Here is a 19989-nt window from a genome sequence, read left to right as displayed (position 1 = left end):
CCGCTCTCATTTTTCATCTTGTGTATCAAGACAGGCACTGCTAAATTCTAGTCATCGTCCCAATCTGAGTAAGGAGAGTTGATGTATCCATGGCTCATTTTCAAACAAGCGACATGATTAAAAGTGAGGACAAGCCACTAATAAGCCCAAGAAGGTATCATAGAGCCATGAGTTTTAGTTATTAGTGAAAAACCTGGTCACTTCATCTTGCCTACTTAATGCTAGGGAAGTGCCTACTCTGTGGAAATATAGGGGAGCTAATGAGATCCCTGGAGACTGGGGAACTTTACAGAGATCTCTGGCAATGCCTGATGCATTCCACTACACTCCAAGAAACAATATCATACAACTTCAATGTAACAACTACTTAATTTTTGCCACAGTCATTTTTCATTGTGCCTCAATTCTTCGCTTTTGTGTATAGTCACTTTGTGAAATAATGATCATTTTAACAATTCAACACCATACAATGTACTGCATCAGTGCCATTCACAGTTTTGTGAGTTTTCTTTTTTTCTTCTTTTTTTTTTTTAACGGAACGCATTCAAAAAAATACTGCATACACCGAATCAAATGGCTTTTAATTAACCACACCACAAACCCTGCCGTAGCATTCCTATTCTGGCAAGCTCAACACATTGCAACATGTGTGAGTGTGTAGATCGGCTATTTTCACTATTTGAGTATATAAGGTCTACGTGGTTAAAATAAACATCATATATGATCTAAAACGATTATGGTATATTTCTGATTACTGGTTATGCAATGTGAGACATAAAATCTTCTGATGAAAGATAAGAGGTTACAGGAGAGGCCTAAAGGGAATAGACATTCTCTGAAAATGGAAACCAGGTCAGACGCAAGCACGCTTGCACAGTAAAGCATGACAGTGTACTCAAGGGCTTGTATGCAAGAGTATGGTTATTTAAGGCTCTCTTCAGCTTACTTATCAAACGTGTGTGTGTGTGTGTGTGTGTGTGTGTGTGTGTGTGTGTGAGAGAGAGTGTGCATATGTTTGTACTGTACAGTACACAGTATGGAAAATAATCTCTTAAAAAAAACGTAAAGAATAACCTACCTATCCAAATGAAAATAAAGAATCACTTATGACTCCACTGTTTACAATCAAAACAAGTAAACATTTAAAAGTCAAATTAAGTTCTCTCCGTTAATAGCAATTGATTTCAATGGGGAGTGATGTTCACCCAACTAGTGGTGCTCTACTTTCCAGAAGGTTCCAAACTGGACTTCAAGTTTCAGTTTGGAAGCCACTGATAGCACCACACACACACCACTGCAGACCAGTTCTAACTAAGCAGAACAAAAAGGATTTGTCATCATAATACAACTTACCAAACTGAAATTGTTCATTGTCCACAAGCCGAATGGATGCTGGTGCACATCTCTGGGGGAGAAAAGAATAAAATAAAGTTGTCACCTTTTTCTTTTTTTGTATGCTGCGTTTATTGAGCACCACGGTTCCATTATGATTACATAACAATGTAATGTACAGTGGGAGAAGCAGAGAAAATGAACAACCAAAACAGGGAGATTTTATTTAAAATAAATATACATAACATACGGTAGTCTACAAATGACATTTAGAATTATTAAGGGACCAAGCCTGAAGGGACTTCTTGGTCCCTTATTGTATTTGTCCGTTTCCTTTCTTCCTCTTCTCCAGTTTCCACGCCAAACGGTGAGGATGCGAAGCCCACGACCATTGGCCTATTAGTGCTATAGCACTAAATTGAAAATGCAAACTTTGAACAGGCATAGCTCATGAACCTTTTGACCATCTGCAATAAAACTTATATACGCTTATGCGTCTCCTCATGCTGAACTTCCGTGTTCTGACTTTTGACCATTGAATTATATGAATAACAGTTCAAATCGATCTCCTCCTGGGATCTTTGATCAAAATGCACGAAAGTTGCTACACGTGAACCAATATCTAAAAACTGGTGTTTTTAAGTTTTAGACTTAAAACTTAGTGGCTGGACCCCTCTCTCATTTGAGTCACTTATCCAACTGAGGTTACTAAAGTAACCTGAAGTTACAATCTATCTCCTTCCGGGGGAGTACATTGTTTTTAAATGAAAAAAACGCTTTTATGAACCAATTAATTAAGTTTTAAGAAAATTCTTCTAATGCCCCCAATACATGCATGCAGAGTCATCACATGTTTATGAAACTTTACAGTATGGTAATAGAGGATCATGCCAAATAGCACTGAAACCAGTCTTACTCCAATTGGCCAAAGGGGGGTGCTATAAACCATTTCAAAATGAAAACTTTGAACATGCATAACTCATGCCTTGTTTGGTCAAAAGCCATGAATCTTGTTTACACATGTGGAACACATCTGTCTTTTTGACCAGTAAGCTCCGCCCTCAGAGTTTCCACCATTTTAAGCAGTTTGAAAAATGTTATGTTTTTAATTATTTCTCACGTTTTTCTTCCATGTCATTGAAAACATTATTTGACATGAGAGGAAAATGGCTGGCTTGTGAATAAGGTCAAATAGCCTTTCAATGTCACTGTGGGAGTGGCAGTATACAGACCCTCATGTTGCCATCAATAGTTGCATCAGCACACTTTTAAACGGACATGGACAGCAGAGCTGGCGGGCTAGTCATCCTGACTGCCTTTATCATTTAGACTTATTCCTATTTATTATGGTTTGATCCAAACCTGTGTGACCAACAGTTAACCACTTCAGCTCTACATACCATTTTCCCTTAGCTCGATTCATACTTTGTCACACAACATTGTAGAAAACAACAAGACGTAGCGGCTGCACCGCGCGCGCTGTGAGCTTGCAAGTCTTCCATTTTTGGCGTGAGACAGTATAAATTGGGCTTCAGAGTGGTTAAGGTGTGTTCAAATGATACTGCATTGGTTACAAGGTATTACGTGAAAGATTTTCACATTAAAATGAACATTATGAAATCCTTATTGTATAATTGGATTATTATGGGTACATTTTTACTCTTTCGAAGTAAAATTAATTAACCATTAATCCATTCAACCAACCAAGCTCAATTGACAGTCTGCGTTTACTGCAGAAAGTAGCAGCAAGTATACTTGTTAGGATATCACGGCTGTCAGGCAGAAACCTTGTATCTCAATATCCTTTGTTCAAAAATGAAAGCCCAATTTTATACTTTTGCATGACAAGCTACAAACTTGTACATCTGCCATCATCACCATCTTTGAGAATTCTAAACAATTCTGCCTTACAGAATTACATTACATGTCCAAAATAGGAATGAATAAACATTTAACCAATCAAAAGTATTCAAAAAGAGCTTGTGATATACAATACATGACCTACAAGGTTACAGTGATGTGATGATATGTTGATATGGTACAGTACCTGCTTGGCAACCTCTCGCAAGCAGGCCACTCCCTGCTCAAAGCAGGGGAAGACAACAGAGCCATACTTCTGATACTCCGGAATGGGGCGGATCTTCATCGTTACCTCGGTAACCACGCCCAGAGTTCCTGTGGAAAATCACAATGAGAGAAAGAAAGAGATTGAGGAGATGAGGGGGAAAAAAAGAGAAGAAAAGGCAGTTCCCACACAATCAATGTAATCTACCCTGGTCTTAAATCCATTCATCTTGGCACACCTAATTTTGGCATGTCAGCAGCAAACAGTTTCCAATATTTTCAAAATAGAAGAAAATCATAAAGAAATTTCGAAACAAATTCAAAAATAGCAGATCTACAAGCGGAAGCGCACTACACAACACACTGCGACGCGCCATGAGCATGTAGATACTACTATTCATCATACGATGCAGTATATGAGGCTTAAGTGGTTAAGTGTGGAGCATCAAAACCGATAACATGTCTCTGCTACGCATCTCCCCAGGGTGCTGCTGGTGACCTTTTGTCTCATATTTCACCTTAGTGATCTGGTTTTCCACAACACACGGGCAGGACAACTTAGAATTATCAGCTAGAGTATGGAGAAATAAAGCAGGCCCATATCAAAGGCAGGGTCGGGGCCAACAGCAGAGCTGCATATAAACAGAGACCTTTAGCAGACCTCTTAACCCTGAAAACTGTCAGGCTAGCTTTTGCTGATGGGCTCATATTGCTGTTGCCACAAAGGGAGCATGTCTGTGATTAATGCTCTTAATCACAGTTTCATACTATATCATGGCTATACAAATACAGCAAATCTAAAAGCTCACAAAAAAGAGCTGACATCTATAATGATATGCCCAAAATAGGGGCACCAGGGTTAATATGGTTAAACATACATAGAAATGTTAAACTTGAGAGTGAACATTTTTAAGCCAATGTAGTTCAAAAGAAAAGTGAACCAAATCAGCGAATGCGTTTACTTTAATTTCAATAACACAATACATGAACATAATTTGAATGCCAAGCACACTGGCACATGCTTTCCACCGTTACAAATTGGACAGCTACCGATAAACATTGCAGTAAATGTGGTTAGCCATCTCACAGGACTGAGCCTTGTAGACGGCTTGGACAAAGCGCACTATTAAACCCCGGCAATTGCAAGGATTCTAATGGCACTTTCATCTTAACGAGATCACAGTAAACAATGATAACTTGTCATAAAACCCTTTTATAATTCTGCCACCAGTTCATTATTCTGAGGGAAGTGAGTTCCCATTTTGCCATCCACTCCAGAGCGTCCATATTTACGGCTTCCATTAAAAACACACAGATGTCTGGCTAACGGCTTTGTGAATGTTTATGAATCACTGATGACGAGAGGCAACAAACATCATCAGCCAGTGTCAGGTCAGTATTCTTCCCACAATTAATGCAAAACATTAGTAATTACATCATGCCGAGGCCCACATATTGGTGGCTGAACAGAGAAATCATAAACGCTCTGAAACAATATGATACTCCTTGACCAAGTAAATTTGCCGATGGTGTGCAACTTGAGTGACTATATTGTTCTCTCTTTGCATGCCTTCAAAACCCTATTTTATACATTATCTAAATACTTTCAATTGCATTTGTGCATAAAATGAAATCTATAGTATACAGTATATACATAAACTTGCCGTGGCCTGCTTAGACAAACTTCTGCTGTAAAGATTGAAATATGCAATGTGTTTACACAACATGACGTTACACTCCAGTCACAATTGGGACTTCCTGAAAGATCTCCTTCAGGGTAAATAGAATGCATGTTTTTTCCTTATTGTTATTGGACCAAGTGTTCTCCTGCACAGGGACACATCTGAGCTGAACATAGCCAGCTCCATTAGCGGGCTTCGTCAGCCTGTTAATGAGCCCTCGAACGTGACACTACATGCCACATGCTGCTCTCTAGCGGCCCAGCAGAAAACATGTGACGCCATTAGGGCTCCTCTCGGGGGCATCATTTGACTAGTCTTCACGCTATAGGGGAGGAGCTACACACAGGAGGAGGGGAAAGAGGAGGGTGAAAGAGAGTGTAGACTGGAGAGAGAGAGAGAGAATGCGAATGAGAGAGTATAGGAGGAGCAAGAGAGATGGAGTGTGAGGGAGCAGGAGAATGAGTGAGAGACATATGTCTACAAGGAGGCAAGGACAGGAAGTTCAGGGAACATAACACGAGGGAGCTCCTCTGTACATGTGACCTCCTGGTAGAGGAACGGGGGGGCATAGGTTTGTCAGACATACTGTACCAACAGTCCGACAGGCATTAGTCAGACAACACCATCGCTCCCGACATACGGCCGCCCGGGTTAAAACTCACCCGTGGCTCCCGAAATGCGCGACAGGTTAACAATAACCCGTGGCTCCGCAGGTTAAAACTAACCCGTGGCTTCTTGTGAGGTTAGGTTTAGGTTTGGCTTTCGGACTCAAGGCTGTAGGACTGTTAGTACGTCGGACCAAACACATGCACCCAAGGAAGACAAAGTTAGGAACACACACAACCTTCTACCAAACATGTCAGGGAACAATGTCGCACCAGATGACTGCTTGGTCATAAAAGGGAGCACTTTCACATAGCATAGAGCAGGTGTTCCCAAACTTTTTTGGACCAGGTACCCCTTTTGGGGTAGATATTTTTCCAGGTACCCCCTCATCCTCGCAACACGGATAACAATATATTTACAACCACAAGCAGTGTTTCCTGCAGGAAAATGCTTTGGCATGGTGCTGGGCACAGGCCACAATTTTGATTAATTAATTAATTTGATTAATTAATTAATAAGATTAATACATTAAGATTAATTTGTATTATTGCTCTTGTATTGCTATTGGAGACACTGGGGGACACTGGGGAGGCACTCGGGGGCACACTGGGGAGGCACTGGGAAGGCACTCGGGGGGCACACTGGGGAGGCATTGGGGAGGCACTCGGGGGGACACTGGGGAGGCATTGGGGAGGCACTGTCTAAATGTATACGTCTAAATGTAGACGTCTAAATGTATACAGACGTCTAAATGTAGACGTCTACTGGCATATCTTTTCAAATGGGGGTCCACAGGCTAAGTAGTGTCAATTTGGGGGTCCTTGACATGAAAAAGTTTGGGAACCACTGCTTTAAACACTTTAGCACTTTATGAACATGAACAAAATAGATGGGTCCCCCCTGGAACTCCCTCAGGTACCCCTGGGGGTCCCCGGACCCCACTTTGGGAACCACTGGCATAGAGCACCAAAGTCTGACGTCAATATCGGTAGAGGGCTCCAAGTCCACGGGTTCAGGTACTTTTTCATTTGTATTGTAATCCCCATAGGGCATGGCTTTTCAACCAGTGGTTGACAGGGTTCCAGGTGGTCCCCAGCTAAATGGAGAGTTGGTAAGTTACCAAGAACTTAAAGAAAGAAACCAAATGAACCCGTTTCATGAGTTGTATTTCTTTTAACACCTGCATTACTTCCTTTACAAGTAGTCTACAGAATTAGAAATGTAAAATAATTATGTTGCCCGTTATCTCTCCTAATGATACCAACATCAGCATGTAATTGTGCACTAAATCTTATTCAACAACAAAATATTGTCTTGGGCCCGAGAGGCTAAATGTCATCAAATGGTGGTCCGTGGCTCAAATGCCGAATAAATAATAGGCCTTGATATGAAAATGGTTGAAAACCACTGCCATAGAGGGATTTTAGATCGCCTCATAAGAACTGTGTTTGACTAATAAACAAATCATCCTGGCCGTTTCACTCCTATGGGTATGAACAATCAACTGAGAGAAAAGGATAAGGTTACTGCTGCCGAATTAGTTACGTTTTCACTAGAAACAGAATGTATCATACGATACAGAGACACCTCCCCTAGAAACAGACTGTATCATACAGATACACCTCCCCGACAATATCACCAAGACAGTTTGTTTATTTATGTTTTTCTCCGTAGAGAAAAACTTCCGTGAACCAGGGGATGAGCAAGTGACACACACCTGAGAGAACTTTCAGAGAGAGAGTGATTATTATTGATTATTCCAATCATTCCCTTTTAACAAATGGTGGAAAGGAGGGGATCAGGAAAGTGCTTTGCATTCAGGCTATTTCAAGGTCACAGATAGGCAAGACGTGGCTGCCGTGTGGCGAATGAGAAATGCCAAGTGGTTTCGCAGTAATTTCTGATTAAGCGCATGTGTTCTTCCACTAACATGCACAGCGTAGTTGCAGGACTTGGGCCCTGTGCTTTGTTGCGGTGGCCTACTGTCAGACTGCAGGGTGGGGGTACAGGGGTGAAGAAGCAGATAATTATAACGAGCCCCAGCAGTGTGGCGACCTCTAGATCCACCTAGTGGGCCTCCCGGGAGCACACACCCTCCCAGAAATGTGTGGTCCTGTCCCTTCTTCTCGCCTTCCACAACCTTCAGCCCTTTCAGTATGGGCGAGACACAAACAGCCAGTCTTTATCTTTCCAAACTCCTCAGACTGTTCAGTTTCACAGACAAAATAACTGTCCCAGAGAGAGGGTATGGCTGCTAGTAACAAACTGTCTTGTGCAGAAGATACTGCCTATCATGGAACTTATTATTCAGGGAGTTTATCCGAACATAAAACTCTGCTTATGGGATTCACCAACAGCTATGCATGCTAGTTATTCTCAACCACACCAACAGAGGGCACCACAAATGAGTTTTTAATCAATTTAAGTTATGCAAATAAAATCACACCCGTGTGAAGTGAACTGAGTGGCTCTCCCTCTCTCTCTTATATGCCTGATAACTAGACTTGCACCTCCCACAGGTTTATGTTGTCTCTATCTCTCTCTCCCTCTCTCTCTATATAAAGTATATGGTTATTATAGATATATTACATATGGTGGGTTTTTTCCTCATTTGTTGCATGTTTTGAGTCCCCACTCCCCAATAATCACTTTCGAGCACTCCAAATGCCATTTATTTTTTAAACTTCAAAATAAAAAGTTGCGACTTGATTTGAACATGGCAATACCGTCATCACAGTTTGAATCCCAGAATTTATGCGTGCAGTTATGACATAATTAAATGCACCCAGTTTGGAAATTATCGACAGATGTGCTTTTCGTATCCACTGATATCAATTCTAATGAGTACAAATGGAGATCTCTGCAGAAATCCCACCATAGTCCGTGAGCAGATTGCTGAGCTTTGTTGGGCGAATATAGAGTTTGTAATCCGCAGCTGTTTAACATGGCGATGCCAAGAATGTGTGCACCTCCTCATTATGTGAGGGGGACCTGGCATATGGCAGTATTCTCTGTGGGCATTCACAAGGACAGGGCACTGCAGTGGGGAGGACACATGCTGGTTCGTACCTAACACCCCGCTGCAGTGCTTTTCCACCAGTGCTGGTTAATGTTAAGCAGGCCTGCAGCATGAGAACTCTCCTGCTGTTACCCCCCAATCCAAAAAAAGAAAAAAAACCCACACACACACACACAGATGTGAAAGTCACAAGGAAAAATCAGTAATGAGCAAACCTTCGGAGCCCATGATGAAGTGGTGTACGTCTGGCCCCATTGACGTGCGTGGACCCTGGCAACTCTTCTCAATCACTCCTCGAGGAGTCACCATCTTCACACGGATCACCTGAGCGGTGACAGGACAGAAAAAATATTTGCGTCAGGTGAAACCACCCGACTAATGAAAGCTCATGAAAACTAGACGACCTGTTCTAGCCCTAGTCATACTGACGGCCTAACCCGATTGGCTCCTCTGGCCAATGGGACACCAAGCAACGGCAAAGCTGCCCTCCTGCAAATGGGAAGGGGAGAGGCAAATTTCCCTGGCAGCCATGCAGGCTGCAGACAGACAGTGCAGAGCAACGCAGCAGAGAAGCATGATCACAGTCACACTCACAGGGTAACGGGGAAGGAAGAGTATCGATGTAACTAGTACCGTACTCGATATAACTTCCAACCAAATGCGGCTGCAACAGCGCAGTGCAACCAATGTAAACAACAAAACAGTCATTGAAACACGCACAGGTCGGAAAACGAACGCAAACAGCTGCGAGGCACGAGGTTGTGAGTTGTGACACAAACATAACATAGTTTTGAGTTGTGACACAAAATATAATCAGACCAATATGGGAACAAAAACGGAGACGCGAACGCAAACAACGCAAACAAGGTTGTGACACACAAACATTAAAATAATAGTCATACTAATATGGGGGGAGGGAGAACACAACAGAGACAGCGCTTCTTTCACCTGACAAATATCACTACGTGATCATTTCTTGTTTTAATGACTAAGAGGACACCAAGATACCGCCAGTAATACACCAGTTAAAGATTAACATTTTAAACCCCAATCCTGATTCACAGCACAACTACCTGAATGTCACAATATTAACCCTTGTGTGGCACATGTGTGAATGCAACCGATTTTAGTGTTGAGCATCAACTCCACATGTGGTTTGCTCAGAAAATGCCATCTTTCTCCACTATGGAATAAAACCCGTTATGTCCTGTAATACTTAGTAAATTGGACCAGAGTTGACTCTGAACTGGGACCTCAGTTTTCCACCTACACCAAATATCTTTGACAAAAATAGCCGATCTACAAGCTCACATGTTATGCGTCATGAACTTGTAGATCTGCCATGCCCCCCCAGAATATGGATGCATGGGTTCAAGTGGTTAAGGAAGAATTCAAAAGAAGGGTTATGCACCAAGTCCTCAATGTTGCCGTAGATGTTCTTCTTCATGCCGGATGCTCTGGTGGCCACCCAGCCGCCCAGGGAGCTGAACTCCATGGAGTCAGGCTCATGGCCTGTACAGTAGCCGCTTTCATTGAGCTATGGAGAGAAGGGCTAGAATTAGTTTATACTTATAGGTTCAAATAGTAAGCAAAAAGATGAAGACATGATGACGTGTGGAACCAGAACATTTATTTTTTAATTGCGAGGGGACGGGGGACAGGTCCAACTCTGCTGTTGAATTTGACTATACAGTATATTCGCTATGCATTAATGCCCCAACTCTGGTTTCATAGCATCATAGATTTTTACGACAGGACTAAAATAAAGCAATATAAGAGCATAAGAGCAGAAGTAAAACTGAAAGATCAGTACTTTAGGTGTGTCTTGTCCAAATCTCTGTGCATGAGTACTTGGCCATACACTTAATATAGATGATTAATATTTGGTCTTTGCATGCACGTTCTTGAGTGTACAGAGAGAAACGTATTGGCATGGCTGAGTTGCAGTATGGTTTGTGAGGTGGGACTTGGCTTTTGGGATTCCATGCAGTGAAGCAGAAAATAAAAAAAGACCCAACAACACCAGCAATATGCAGTGGTGGTTCCCCACTGTCCCCAGTACTAGAGAATTAAGTAATACTCCTGGTCAAGTAAATGTTGCTCAGTCAAAGTACTGGAGTACTTTTTTTTTTTTTATTTAAAAGTACAAATTATAAAGTACAGAAAATATCAAGCTCACACAGTGTCACCCCAATTTTTGTTGAGCTTGTAGATCGGATATTTATTTTACTATGGTTTAAATATGGAGTGGTTATGTCAAATGTACTTTTTCCCACGAAGTGAATACAGATACTCGGACCCCGACAACATTGCTTGGTTATCAAGCAAGAGGTACCCCCAGAAGAATGGCAACATCTCCAGGCGCCATATTATAAATAAATAAGACCTCAGGGTATCAGAGCCTCCCAGCCCCCTGCCAGGGGCATTGATCACGAGATGAAAGTCAGCCGCCGTTTCATTGCACCACTCCCCTGGAAGGCAGTTTTTAATGCAGACCCATCTGCTCCATCAAAAAAAAAAGGTCCCGGCGACAAAACGCAAAAGGTAGACTGTTTGAGATGCAGCTCACACGTTCCTCTACATCAAACGCCTTCTCCATTTTTCTGAATTAGCTTGATGGTGCCATCTGCTCACAGCCGCTGCCTCAATCTCTAATCTCTACCCTTCAGTGCTCTGCTCCTCGCACGGAGCGCCGTCGGGTCCACTGAGCACAGAGCTGATTGGAGCGTGTTAATATAGTGAACCACTTAAACCCTATATAGTTGACCGGAGACCCACACAGGTCTACAATAAGCCCCCACACCACAGCTCTTCACCAAATATAGCAGACCTACACATTTACAATGTCGCAAACTTGTAGATCTGCTATTTTTGAAGAATGTTCCCCTAATATGACTTGCCCAGAATAGGGATGCTAGGGTTCAAGTGGTTAAAAACAGAGCATACTCATTGGCGCACAATTGCGCAGACTTTAATAATGTACGGTATGAAATTTGGATGGTGACGGATACTTTCGGATAGTACTTACTAATCTCTCCAAATCCTGACCAACGATGCCAGCCTCAACATGGGCAGTTAAATTCTTCTCGTCAATCCACAATATGCGGTTCTGCAGATAAACAACAAAAAAAAGAGGGGGGAAAAAAAATAGACATGACTGATGAGGTCATAAACTTTCATTACTCAGGCCTCAGCCAACATAGTTTATGCAGAGGAACATAAAAGAAAATCCCTTGAGAATGCCTTTTGAGTTTATCCAAAATGAAAAGCAGCCATTGAGGCCAACCATCTGATACAGGTTAGAAGAAGGAGCAGATATTAATGAAAACGTAGTTGCGCTGACAGTAGATTCCCAATGCTGTCTTCTGCAATCTAAAAATGCCTTCACCTATTAAGTTACTGTCCTAAATTGCTCTCTAGTTACTGAGGCCTTATCTATACAGCAAAACATTTAAAAGTGTATATTCCTCAGTATCCATTTTTAACTCTGAGTGTACAAATCTCAGAGTTGATCAACACATAGTTGTATAGGAAGAAACTGTCAAGTGATTGTTCTTTTGTTAAAATAACATGAATAGCTATACAATTGCTTTAGTGTTTGTTCAGTAACTGGGGTCTTCCCATGTCTCCAGCTCTTTAGTAACTGGGGTCTTCCCATGTCTCCAGCTTTAGTAACTGGGGTCTTCCCATGTTTCCAGCTCTTTAGTAACTGGGGTCTTCCCATGTCTCCAGCTCTTTAGTAATCTACAAATTGGTATCTTGACCTGAAAATACATTTTCAGGTCAAGATACCAATTTCCTCCAATCAGGAGAAAGAACTCATACAGGATACAAAACAAATTGAATTGCAAGTGATGAAACAAATGCTGACAAATTTGGAATTATTAAACCACAAGCTGATAAATGATCCTTGATTGGATGGAACTGGTGTCCCACCTGAAAATGTTTATTTTATTTCTACTAAAGAGCTGGAGAGACCAGTTACTGAACAAACATTCTAGTCAATACCAATGATTTGCGGAATATAGGGATTTAACCTTTTACCAAAATGTTTTTGTTTCAACCACAAAATAGCTTTCAAAGCACCTTTAAGCGAATTAGATCAAACATGTTTTTTGGGCAGATGGGCTGGTGGGGAGGTGACACAAGTTAGGCTCCTCAAGGTTAACCCCCATTTAACATTCAATCCCACAGAAACCACGCTTATATTAGACGTTGGGCACGAGGCCTACACCTACACAGCTTGAGCTTGGTTCACACCTGCAATCAATTATTCGCCAGAGGTAGTAAAGAGTGTGTTCCTGCCATGTTCCTGCTTTCATGTGCTTTCCTTGGAACTGTCTCACCTCTGACCCTTTGACACAGCACTCTGGTCACCGGTGTCAATGTCAGCTCCTTCCGAACTGGTCGGCTGCCAGTATCCGGGCAGCATTATATATCATGTCCCTGCATGCCAGATCAAAGGGCTATACTGTACTAGTACAATGTTTTTATCATGTCTGACTGCATTGTGTTAACTGTTGGAACTGCAAACAAAACAAAAGGTCTGGCCAATGACAGGAGCATCATCAAGCATGATAACCGTCGCATTCACAATGGTACGGCAAACAACGGTTCAACAACAATTGTATAACAAAATGTAGGACCTCAGATACAGACAGTGAAAAATGAATAATGAAGCAAACTGTCTATGGCTTTTGACTGCAAGTGTAAATTAGTTGAAAAGCAATAGAGAGCAATTTAAAATATTAATATTTATTTCTAGCATTTGAGTCATAAAAGTTTAATTCTACATTCTACATTTTTTCCCTCTCCAATTAGTCGTTTATCCAATACACATCACTGTCCCTGACCCTGTTAACCCCCACTATCAGTCTGGGGAGAGCGTAGAGCAGGCGCGGAAAGTTCTTATAATGGCAGCGGGTGCCCTCCGCTCCGCCCCCCCCAGCACTCGCTATTTCCGAACGCGCCCATTGTGTCAGTTGGTGCCTCAGCCCTCAAGCACCCCCGGACTCCACGGCACGCGTAGAGACAATCACATCTTCTACGTTACACATGGAGTAGCCATACGCTTCTTTTCACCCGACAGTGAGGAGGTCGAGCGTAAAACATGGAGTAACACACTAGTTCTCACAGCTCCACTACCTGCAGGAACATTTTAAAAATGCTACAACCGTCTCCATGGTGATGGGGTGAGCACAGTGCACACCCTCACACAACTGGTGCATTTTATACAGTCCAACAATTACCTACCATCTGTGAGGTATCCAGAGAGACAATTGAGCGGGTCTCCTCTTGGGGGCACTCTAGGGCACTAGAGACACTGGTTCCTCCTGGTTAAAAGAACAATGTGTGACAAACTGACAATATAAAATATTCATCACTTGACCAGCTGCATTTTTCAACAGGGCTTCTTAATTTGACATCTGTTGGTGTATTTTATAAAATGGCACTGCAAGCAATAGAATAGCCCGTTAGCTGATAGCATTCATAATATCTGTGACTTCAGAAAACACTAAGGAGGAGACACAGACGAAAGCTCAAATATTTACATTCACAGTGATAAAGAACATGTAAAACCACATTTACACATTATTATATAATGATTAAAACTTTTTGGAACCACAACAGAAACTCACCTCCATAGGGAATCACACAAACATTGTGTTTGCATGCCAGATCCACAATTTTCACCACATCACTGTGGCAGTCTGTGAAGGTATGCATTACAGTAGTGTAGTGAAGCACAGCAATAACATTGCATAAGATTTGCCATCACGTGACACAAATCATGACAGTGGCATTGACTTGGACCATATTGACAGGTCGGCCATTTTGCTCCAACATCATACTTGCATACAAGCCAATTCAATTACAAGTAGTACTACTAATACAAGTAGCAAAGGAAAAGTGACCCACAACAGTAAGACTATGGAAGACAATAAACATGCATAGTGCCATTAAAGTCAGAAGACAAGAAGATAGGCAGGGAAGCTTCAAGGCAACGATGGCTGAGACTTGCCTGAGGCATTCATTCTTGAGATGGAATCAGAAAGCATGAAGCTAAGGTCTCTGGGGTGAGATGTGCTGGATCAATATGAAGGTACTTGGACCAATCACAGCGCCCACATCCAGTCACACTGGACTGGTGAGTAGGGGGGTATCCACCTACATGGATGTGCTTGAGTAGCCTCAAGCGCTTTGTGAGCCAGTGAGAAATGCCTCCACTCTAACACATTCTGCCGTCCAATTAAACACAAGGCTGTAGCCTGTGGATTACAGTTCAACAGAGTAACCCCCCCATTCTAAAATTATACAGCAGACTTTGAGCTACTACTCTGGAATGCAAATTACAGATCTCAAAAACTACAGGCTACACTGGAGGTGAAATTGCATGTGCATGTGTGTTGTGCATAGCCTTAAAAAACCCAAAATAAAATGCAAACAAACACAATTGGGACCTTCTCCGGTCGGCAAGCCAGTTGTGATTTCCTGCCCATTCTGGAGTCTGCTAATCAAGTTTCAGCCATTAGTCAAGACTCATTTGCATGATAAAATAGTGGCAGCCATAACGACAGCAAACCAATCTCAGGATCATAATTCATGGGTGGAACTGTGCTGGGCCAGAATGTGTAGTATTGGGTGTCAACCGTCCTCCCCCTGACGCTTCTTATTAAGGCTCCACTCATACATATTAATATCCCCTCGCCTCTGCAGAGATTAAACCCTTTAAATCACCTGAGCCAACAGGGAGATCAACTGTGTAGCGTGGCAGAAGAGAATGGGTCCAACAATAAGACAAAGAATAGAAAACAGAAATTACACAGATTCTGAACTCACTTGGCCACACGACGAGGTCTGGAACACGGCCAAATCTCCCCTCACGTAGAGCGAAGATCTCATGTACGCAGTGGCCTGTAGGACAATCCATAATCAAGGATCACAGAAGAAGAAATCACACAAATCTGAACATAATGATTTATATAGTAGCATTAATAATTATGGAGTAAAGTCTCTACATGTGACGCCACTCTTAAAACGAACTTCTACTTTATCGTACAACAGTCAGTGTTACTCAACAAAAATAACTGATCTCGAATGAGTTATTTTTGATGAGTGACGGCATCAAAGGGATTTGACTTGGACCAGCCCCTTCCCAGCATGCCTCACCGTGGGCCCGGAACACCCGGTCCTCTACATCTTGGGACAAGGGAATACCCATGGAATTTATATCTTCCACAAAGGCCTCGTTAAGGATGGGAGGCGATATGGCACTAGCATTCAGAACCGGCTGAAACAAAAGAAGGTATTGAAGCTTAGCTAACTAACTAGTGCTGTGATTTACAGACGATTCAGGGAATAAGCCTGATTTACACTCACTGCTGCTGGAGATTTATGCTGTAAACTGGCTCCAAATGTGCCTTCAAACCAGTCTTTCAGACTAGGCAGGATCATACCACTCACCCTATACCTAGAACATGTGGGAAACAAAACAAAAATGTTGCTACAAGATAGGGCGAGACAATCAATAATATTGATCTCATGATATTAGAATAGACAGCGTCCAGTATTTTCAAAGATTTCCAAAACAAACAAGGCGATTTACAGAAGTTCACATAACTGCTATTTTTTCAAAACATACAAAAAATAATTGGATATTATCATAATATTAATATTGATATGTTTGGTCAAACATATTGTGATATTAGATTTTGTCCATATCACCAGCCCTACGACAACATTTAAAACAATCAAGTTTAGTGTTGTATGCTGGTTATTGCTTGCACGAAGACAAAACCATATGTTCTAATTCCCTTGCTAAATGTTTCAGTGTGTGACTGGTCGAAGCCCTGTGTCTAATAAGAATGGAGTGTGCGGTTATTGGCTAAGCAGAGCTGAGCATCAGCGGCGGTGCCGTCCGTGCGATAGCTCGGAGCAGCCCTTGCGTAATTGAGCTGCTGGCACAGCCAGGGCCACCCCGTCAGGGGGACTGTTGTCTGCTTTTGTCCAAGCGACCATGAAGCACGCCCTATAATGAAAACAGCCTCTGTCACAGCGAGCTGAAGGGGAGAGGCAGGAGGCGGAGGAGAATATTCACTTCCATTCAGCCTGGGCTACTGTAATGTGGCCCACGTTGCTCTTCAGTTGAGATGGCCTGAGCATAAAAACGCTAAAACGCCGTTTTAGGTCAATAGCTAAACAAAATAAAAAGTAAAAGTAAAAGAAAAAAAGGGGAATCTATTTGCTTTGCAACATCCTGTTCCATTTGATGTATTACTCAAAATGCAGCTCGTCAGGCACACAGTGTATCAGATCCCTGTGTTTGCAGCCTGACAGGCAGGCCTGTCTGTTCAAGAAAACATACATCATGATTACAAAAACAAGACCCATCTCTGCTGGTGCCTCTGCTGCTGACAGAGATAAAAGGTGTAGAACGGAAGATGCCAAATAAAAAGAGCGATCCATTCTGGAACCATTGTTAACTGAAGCCAATTCTTCACAGTAAAAGCCTTGGTGCTAGTTTAACTCAGAGTGGAAAATGGACCTTCTTTACAGGTCAACAGATATTAGGCAATCATGGTCCATTTTTACACAGAGGATATCTAAGATCACACAGAGGATTGTACTGCGTGTCACTACAAATAGCCCTTGCACACCCACATAGACACAAACTGAAAACTTCTTCTTGGCTCTGGAGGGGATGTTTAATAACAGCTCCTAAAGATATATTAATAGTTAGTAACAGGTTCCATCTATTTTAAAGTGTATGAATGGGCTAAGGGGCACACCATCCTGCTGTTAGCAACAGAATAGAAGACCAGCTAACAATCAGACAGTGACCTTCTCAGTTGACAATGATCAATTCAAATGCCAACCACTAGATGGCAGTAGCACCACATTCTTGTGTGTGTAGGAGAAGAGCAGTGGTTTCAGCACCATCATAGCTGGAAATGTGGCTTCTGAAAATGTATATTGCATACCTGGCTGGCTGCTAGTACTTTAGTGTGGAAATGCAGTAAATGTGTGCCTGGAATAAGGTTACAGTCAACAAGGTTGCATTTTTCACATAAAAATAAGATTAACAATGTTAGTCAATGATGTGGTATTAATGTCTTCCTAAATCATTTGTTGCCTAAACATGTAAAAAAAAAAAAAAAAAATGTGTATATATATATGTAATAGCATAGTACTACCTTTTGCCAGTGAATTCAGCTTGACCCTTCTTGTTGAAGAGAAATTTAGAATCGCTGTAACCCCAGCCATTCCATTTCATAACCTCATGCCTGTGGGAAAGAAAGATTGGCAATGTTAAGATGATGGCTCATGCAGTTGGCACTGTTGCGGAGGCATGGAATAATAATAGCAGAAGTGAAAATGATACAAGATGCTATTGTGGAGGTCAATAATGTCAGGAGAATAATCAGTAGGCATGCTTGAAGCTACGGTGCAATGTTGTCATTGGTTAACAGGCCTTTTTGACCACGTGAACCCTATTCTGGAAAGGTTATAATAGGCAAACATTCAAATAATGCATCTCAACATATATGATATGATATTTGGTGTAGAGGCCAAAGAATTAAGGGACCAAGTATAGGGTAGAAGACCCCACTGGGGGACCCCAGTCAACAAAGTAAAAATGGGTACAAAGTACCAACTAATCACATAATGTCCATGACCTTTACTACCATTAAACAGTTTTCAAAATACATTGGGCAATCAATATGCAAAAAATAAGAAAAATCTGAATCTTTGATAACTCTTTCCAGAGATTTTCATTTCATCTGGCTGTGAGTCATTCCATTCCCTTGTGGCAGAGATGGCTATTAGTTGGCAAGCGTACAGTCTGTGAGGTTGCAGATAGTTACACCTAGTAACTAGTTAGTTTACACTTGTGTAGTAGCTAGCATCCAGGGAATATGGTGCTAGGTACTGTACTACACAGAGCTCCACACGCTGGCAACCAGTGGTGTGGTCTACCGTATACGTAGTATACCGTGCCAAGGTGTTTGGAAAAAAGCGCATACTGTCTGCTAATCATTTCATCCATTGACCATGTCCGAGCATATAACCTAAACGTGCGCATGTCTCGCAGGGAATATGGTATACCGTCTGAAAAAACCCTAGACTTAGAGAGCACTGCTGGTAACCACAGCCTGTTGTCATGGCAACGTTAACGGCAGGAGCGGGAGAGGCACATTAAAACTGAGCAAACAACATAGCTAGGCTAGCCTAATCCACACTTCACCACCACCACCCACTAGCCCTGCAGTGGGGGGAAACAATAATGATAATGGATCATAAGGCCACTGCCACAGTCAAATTTGGAGCGTGGATTTAACACAGAGTGTAAATAAACAAGTATGCTAGAGCTGATTAGTTTATGGATTAATTAATTGTTGCATAATATTAGCGTTATGCAACTTAAAGCAGACAATGGTGTTGCTTGCCGAGCAACCGGTCTTCAGTGAGTGACACCGATGTACGACAGTCTATAATTAAAAAAGGCACTGTATTACCATTTTTTCATGCCTGCTTTCATGTAAATGGGGAAGGCTAAATATAGCCTATAAACACTAGATTGCACATGCACAAATAAGAAACACTACCAGCATGCTCAGAGAGAGACCATAAGTCATGACTCACTTAGGATGGGATGTCATCATGGTGGCATAAAAGCAATGATAAAGATTAATCCCCGTCACTGCAGAGTTCACTATAAATTAGTGGCTGGAGCAGAAACAGAGACACACTGAATTATACTTTTCATGAATCCTTCCTTCCAATGATGCCCTGTCAGAGATGGCACAGGTGCTGACAGAACTTATACGCAAAAGGGCAGCAAATGCACGGAGGGTGCATTGAATGTATGGTCAACTTTTATCCATGGACAGGGATAGTGGTGTAGGACTAATTACCAATCAGTCACATACTGCTGGTCATGACCTGATCTAAGGCTCTCTGACGGGACTCTTTTTTGCCGAGCGTGAGAGTCCTACTAGTAGTAGCCGGCGCTTGTTATACAGCGTCGGCTACTACTAGTAGGGCAGGGACCGGGGTTATAATATAGCCTCACAAAAACTATGCCTAACCTCACAAAAACTATATGCATAAACCTATGCATACAACCTTAACCCTAACCCTAACCTGCAAAACAAGCACCACATCAGCGACCATAAACTCCCAGGCTCAGCAAAAAGGCAGTCCCGCTCTCTGACTGTGTCTTATTGTCACCGATATAAAGACAGAGTACACGTGTGTGTAACTTAAGTGTTGTGACTCACTCCA

At 42.1% G+C, this 19989-nt stretch overlaps 1 protein-coding gene across 1 annotated transcript in view; it reads right to left on the bottom strand.

The window, feature by feature from the left end:
- agps (alkylglycerone phosphate synthase) overlaps positions 1–19989 on the bottom strand; it is a 39524-nt gene that overhangs the window by 14663 nt on the left and 4872 nt on the right. Inside the window, exons 2-12 of the mRNA XM_080786114.1 lie at positions 17898–17987; positions 16084–16174; positions 15874–15994; positions 15544–15618; positions 14343–14414; positions 13957–14036; positions 11732–11812; positions 10115–10240; positions 8919–9027; positions 3380–3507; positions 1354–1405 (exon numbers count right to left, since the gene is read on the bottom strand). Coding sequence (XP_080642240.1) covers positions 1354–1405; positions 3380–3507; positions 8919–9027; positions 10115–10240; positions 11732–11812; positions 13957–14036; positions 14343–14414; positions 15544–15618; positions 15874–15994; positions 16084–16174; positions 17898–17987 — 1025 coding nt within the window. The remainder of the gene's footprint in view (positions 1–1353; positions 1406–3379; positions 3508–8918; positions 9028–10114; positions 10241–11731; positions 11813–13956; positions 14037–14342; positions 14415–15543; positions 15619–15873; positions 15995–16083; positions 16175–17897; positions 17988–19989) is intronic.

Source organism: Protomyctophum bolini, assembly GCF_963924005.1.
Source record: "Protomyctophum bolini genome assembly, chromosome: 16".
Lineage (NCBI taxonomy): Eukaryota > Metazoa > Chordata > Actinopteri > Myctophiformes > Myctophidae > Protomyctophum > Protomyctophum bolini.
Note: the sequence above shows the minus strand (reverse complement) of the source record. Positions and strands in the feature narration are given on the sequence as shown.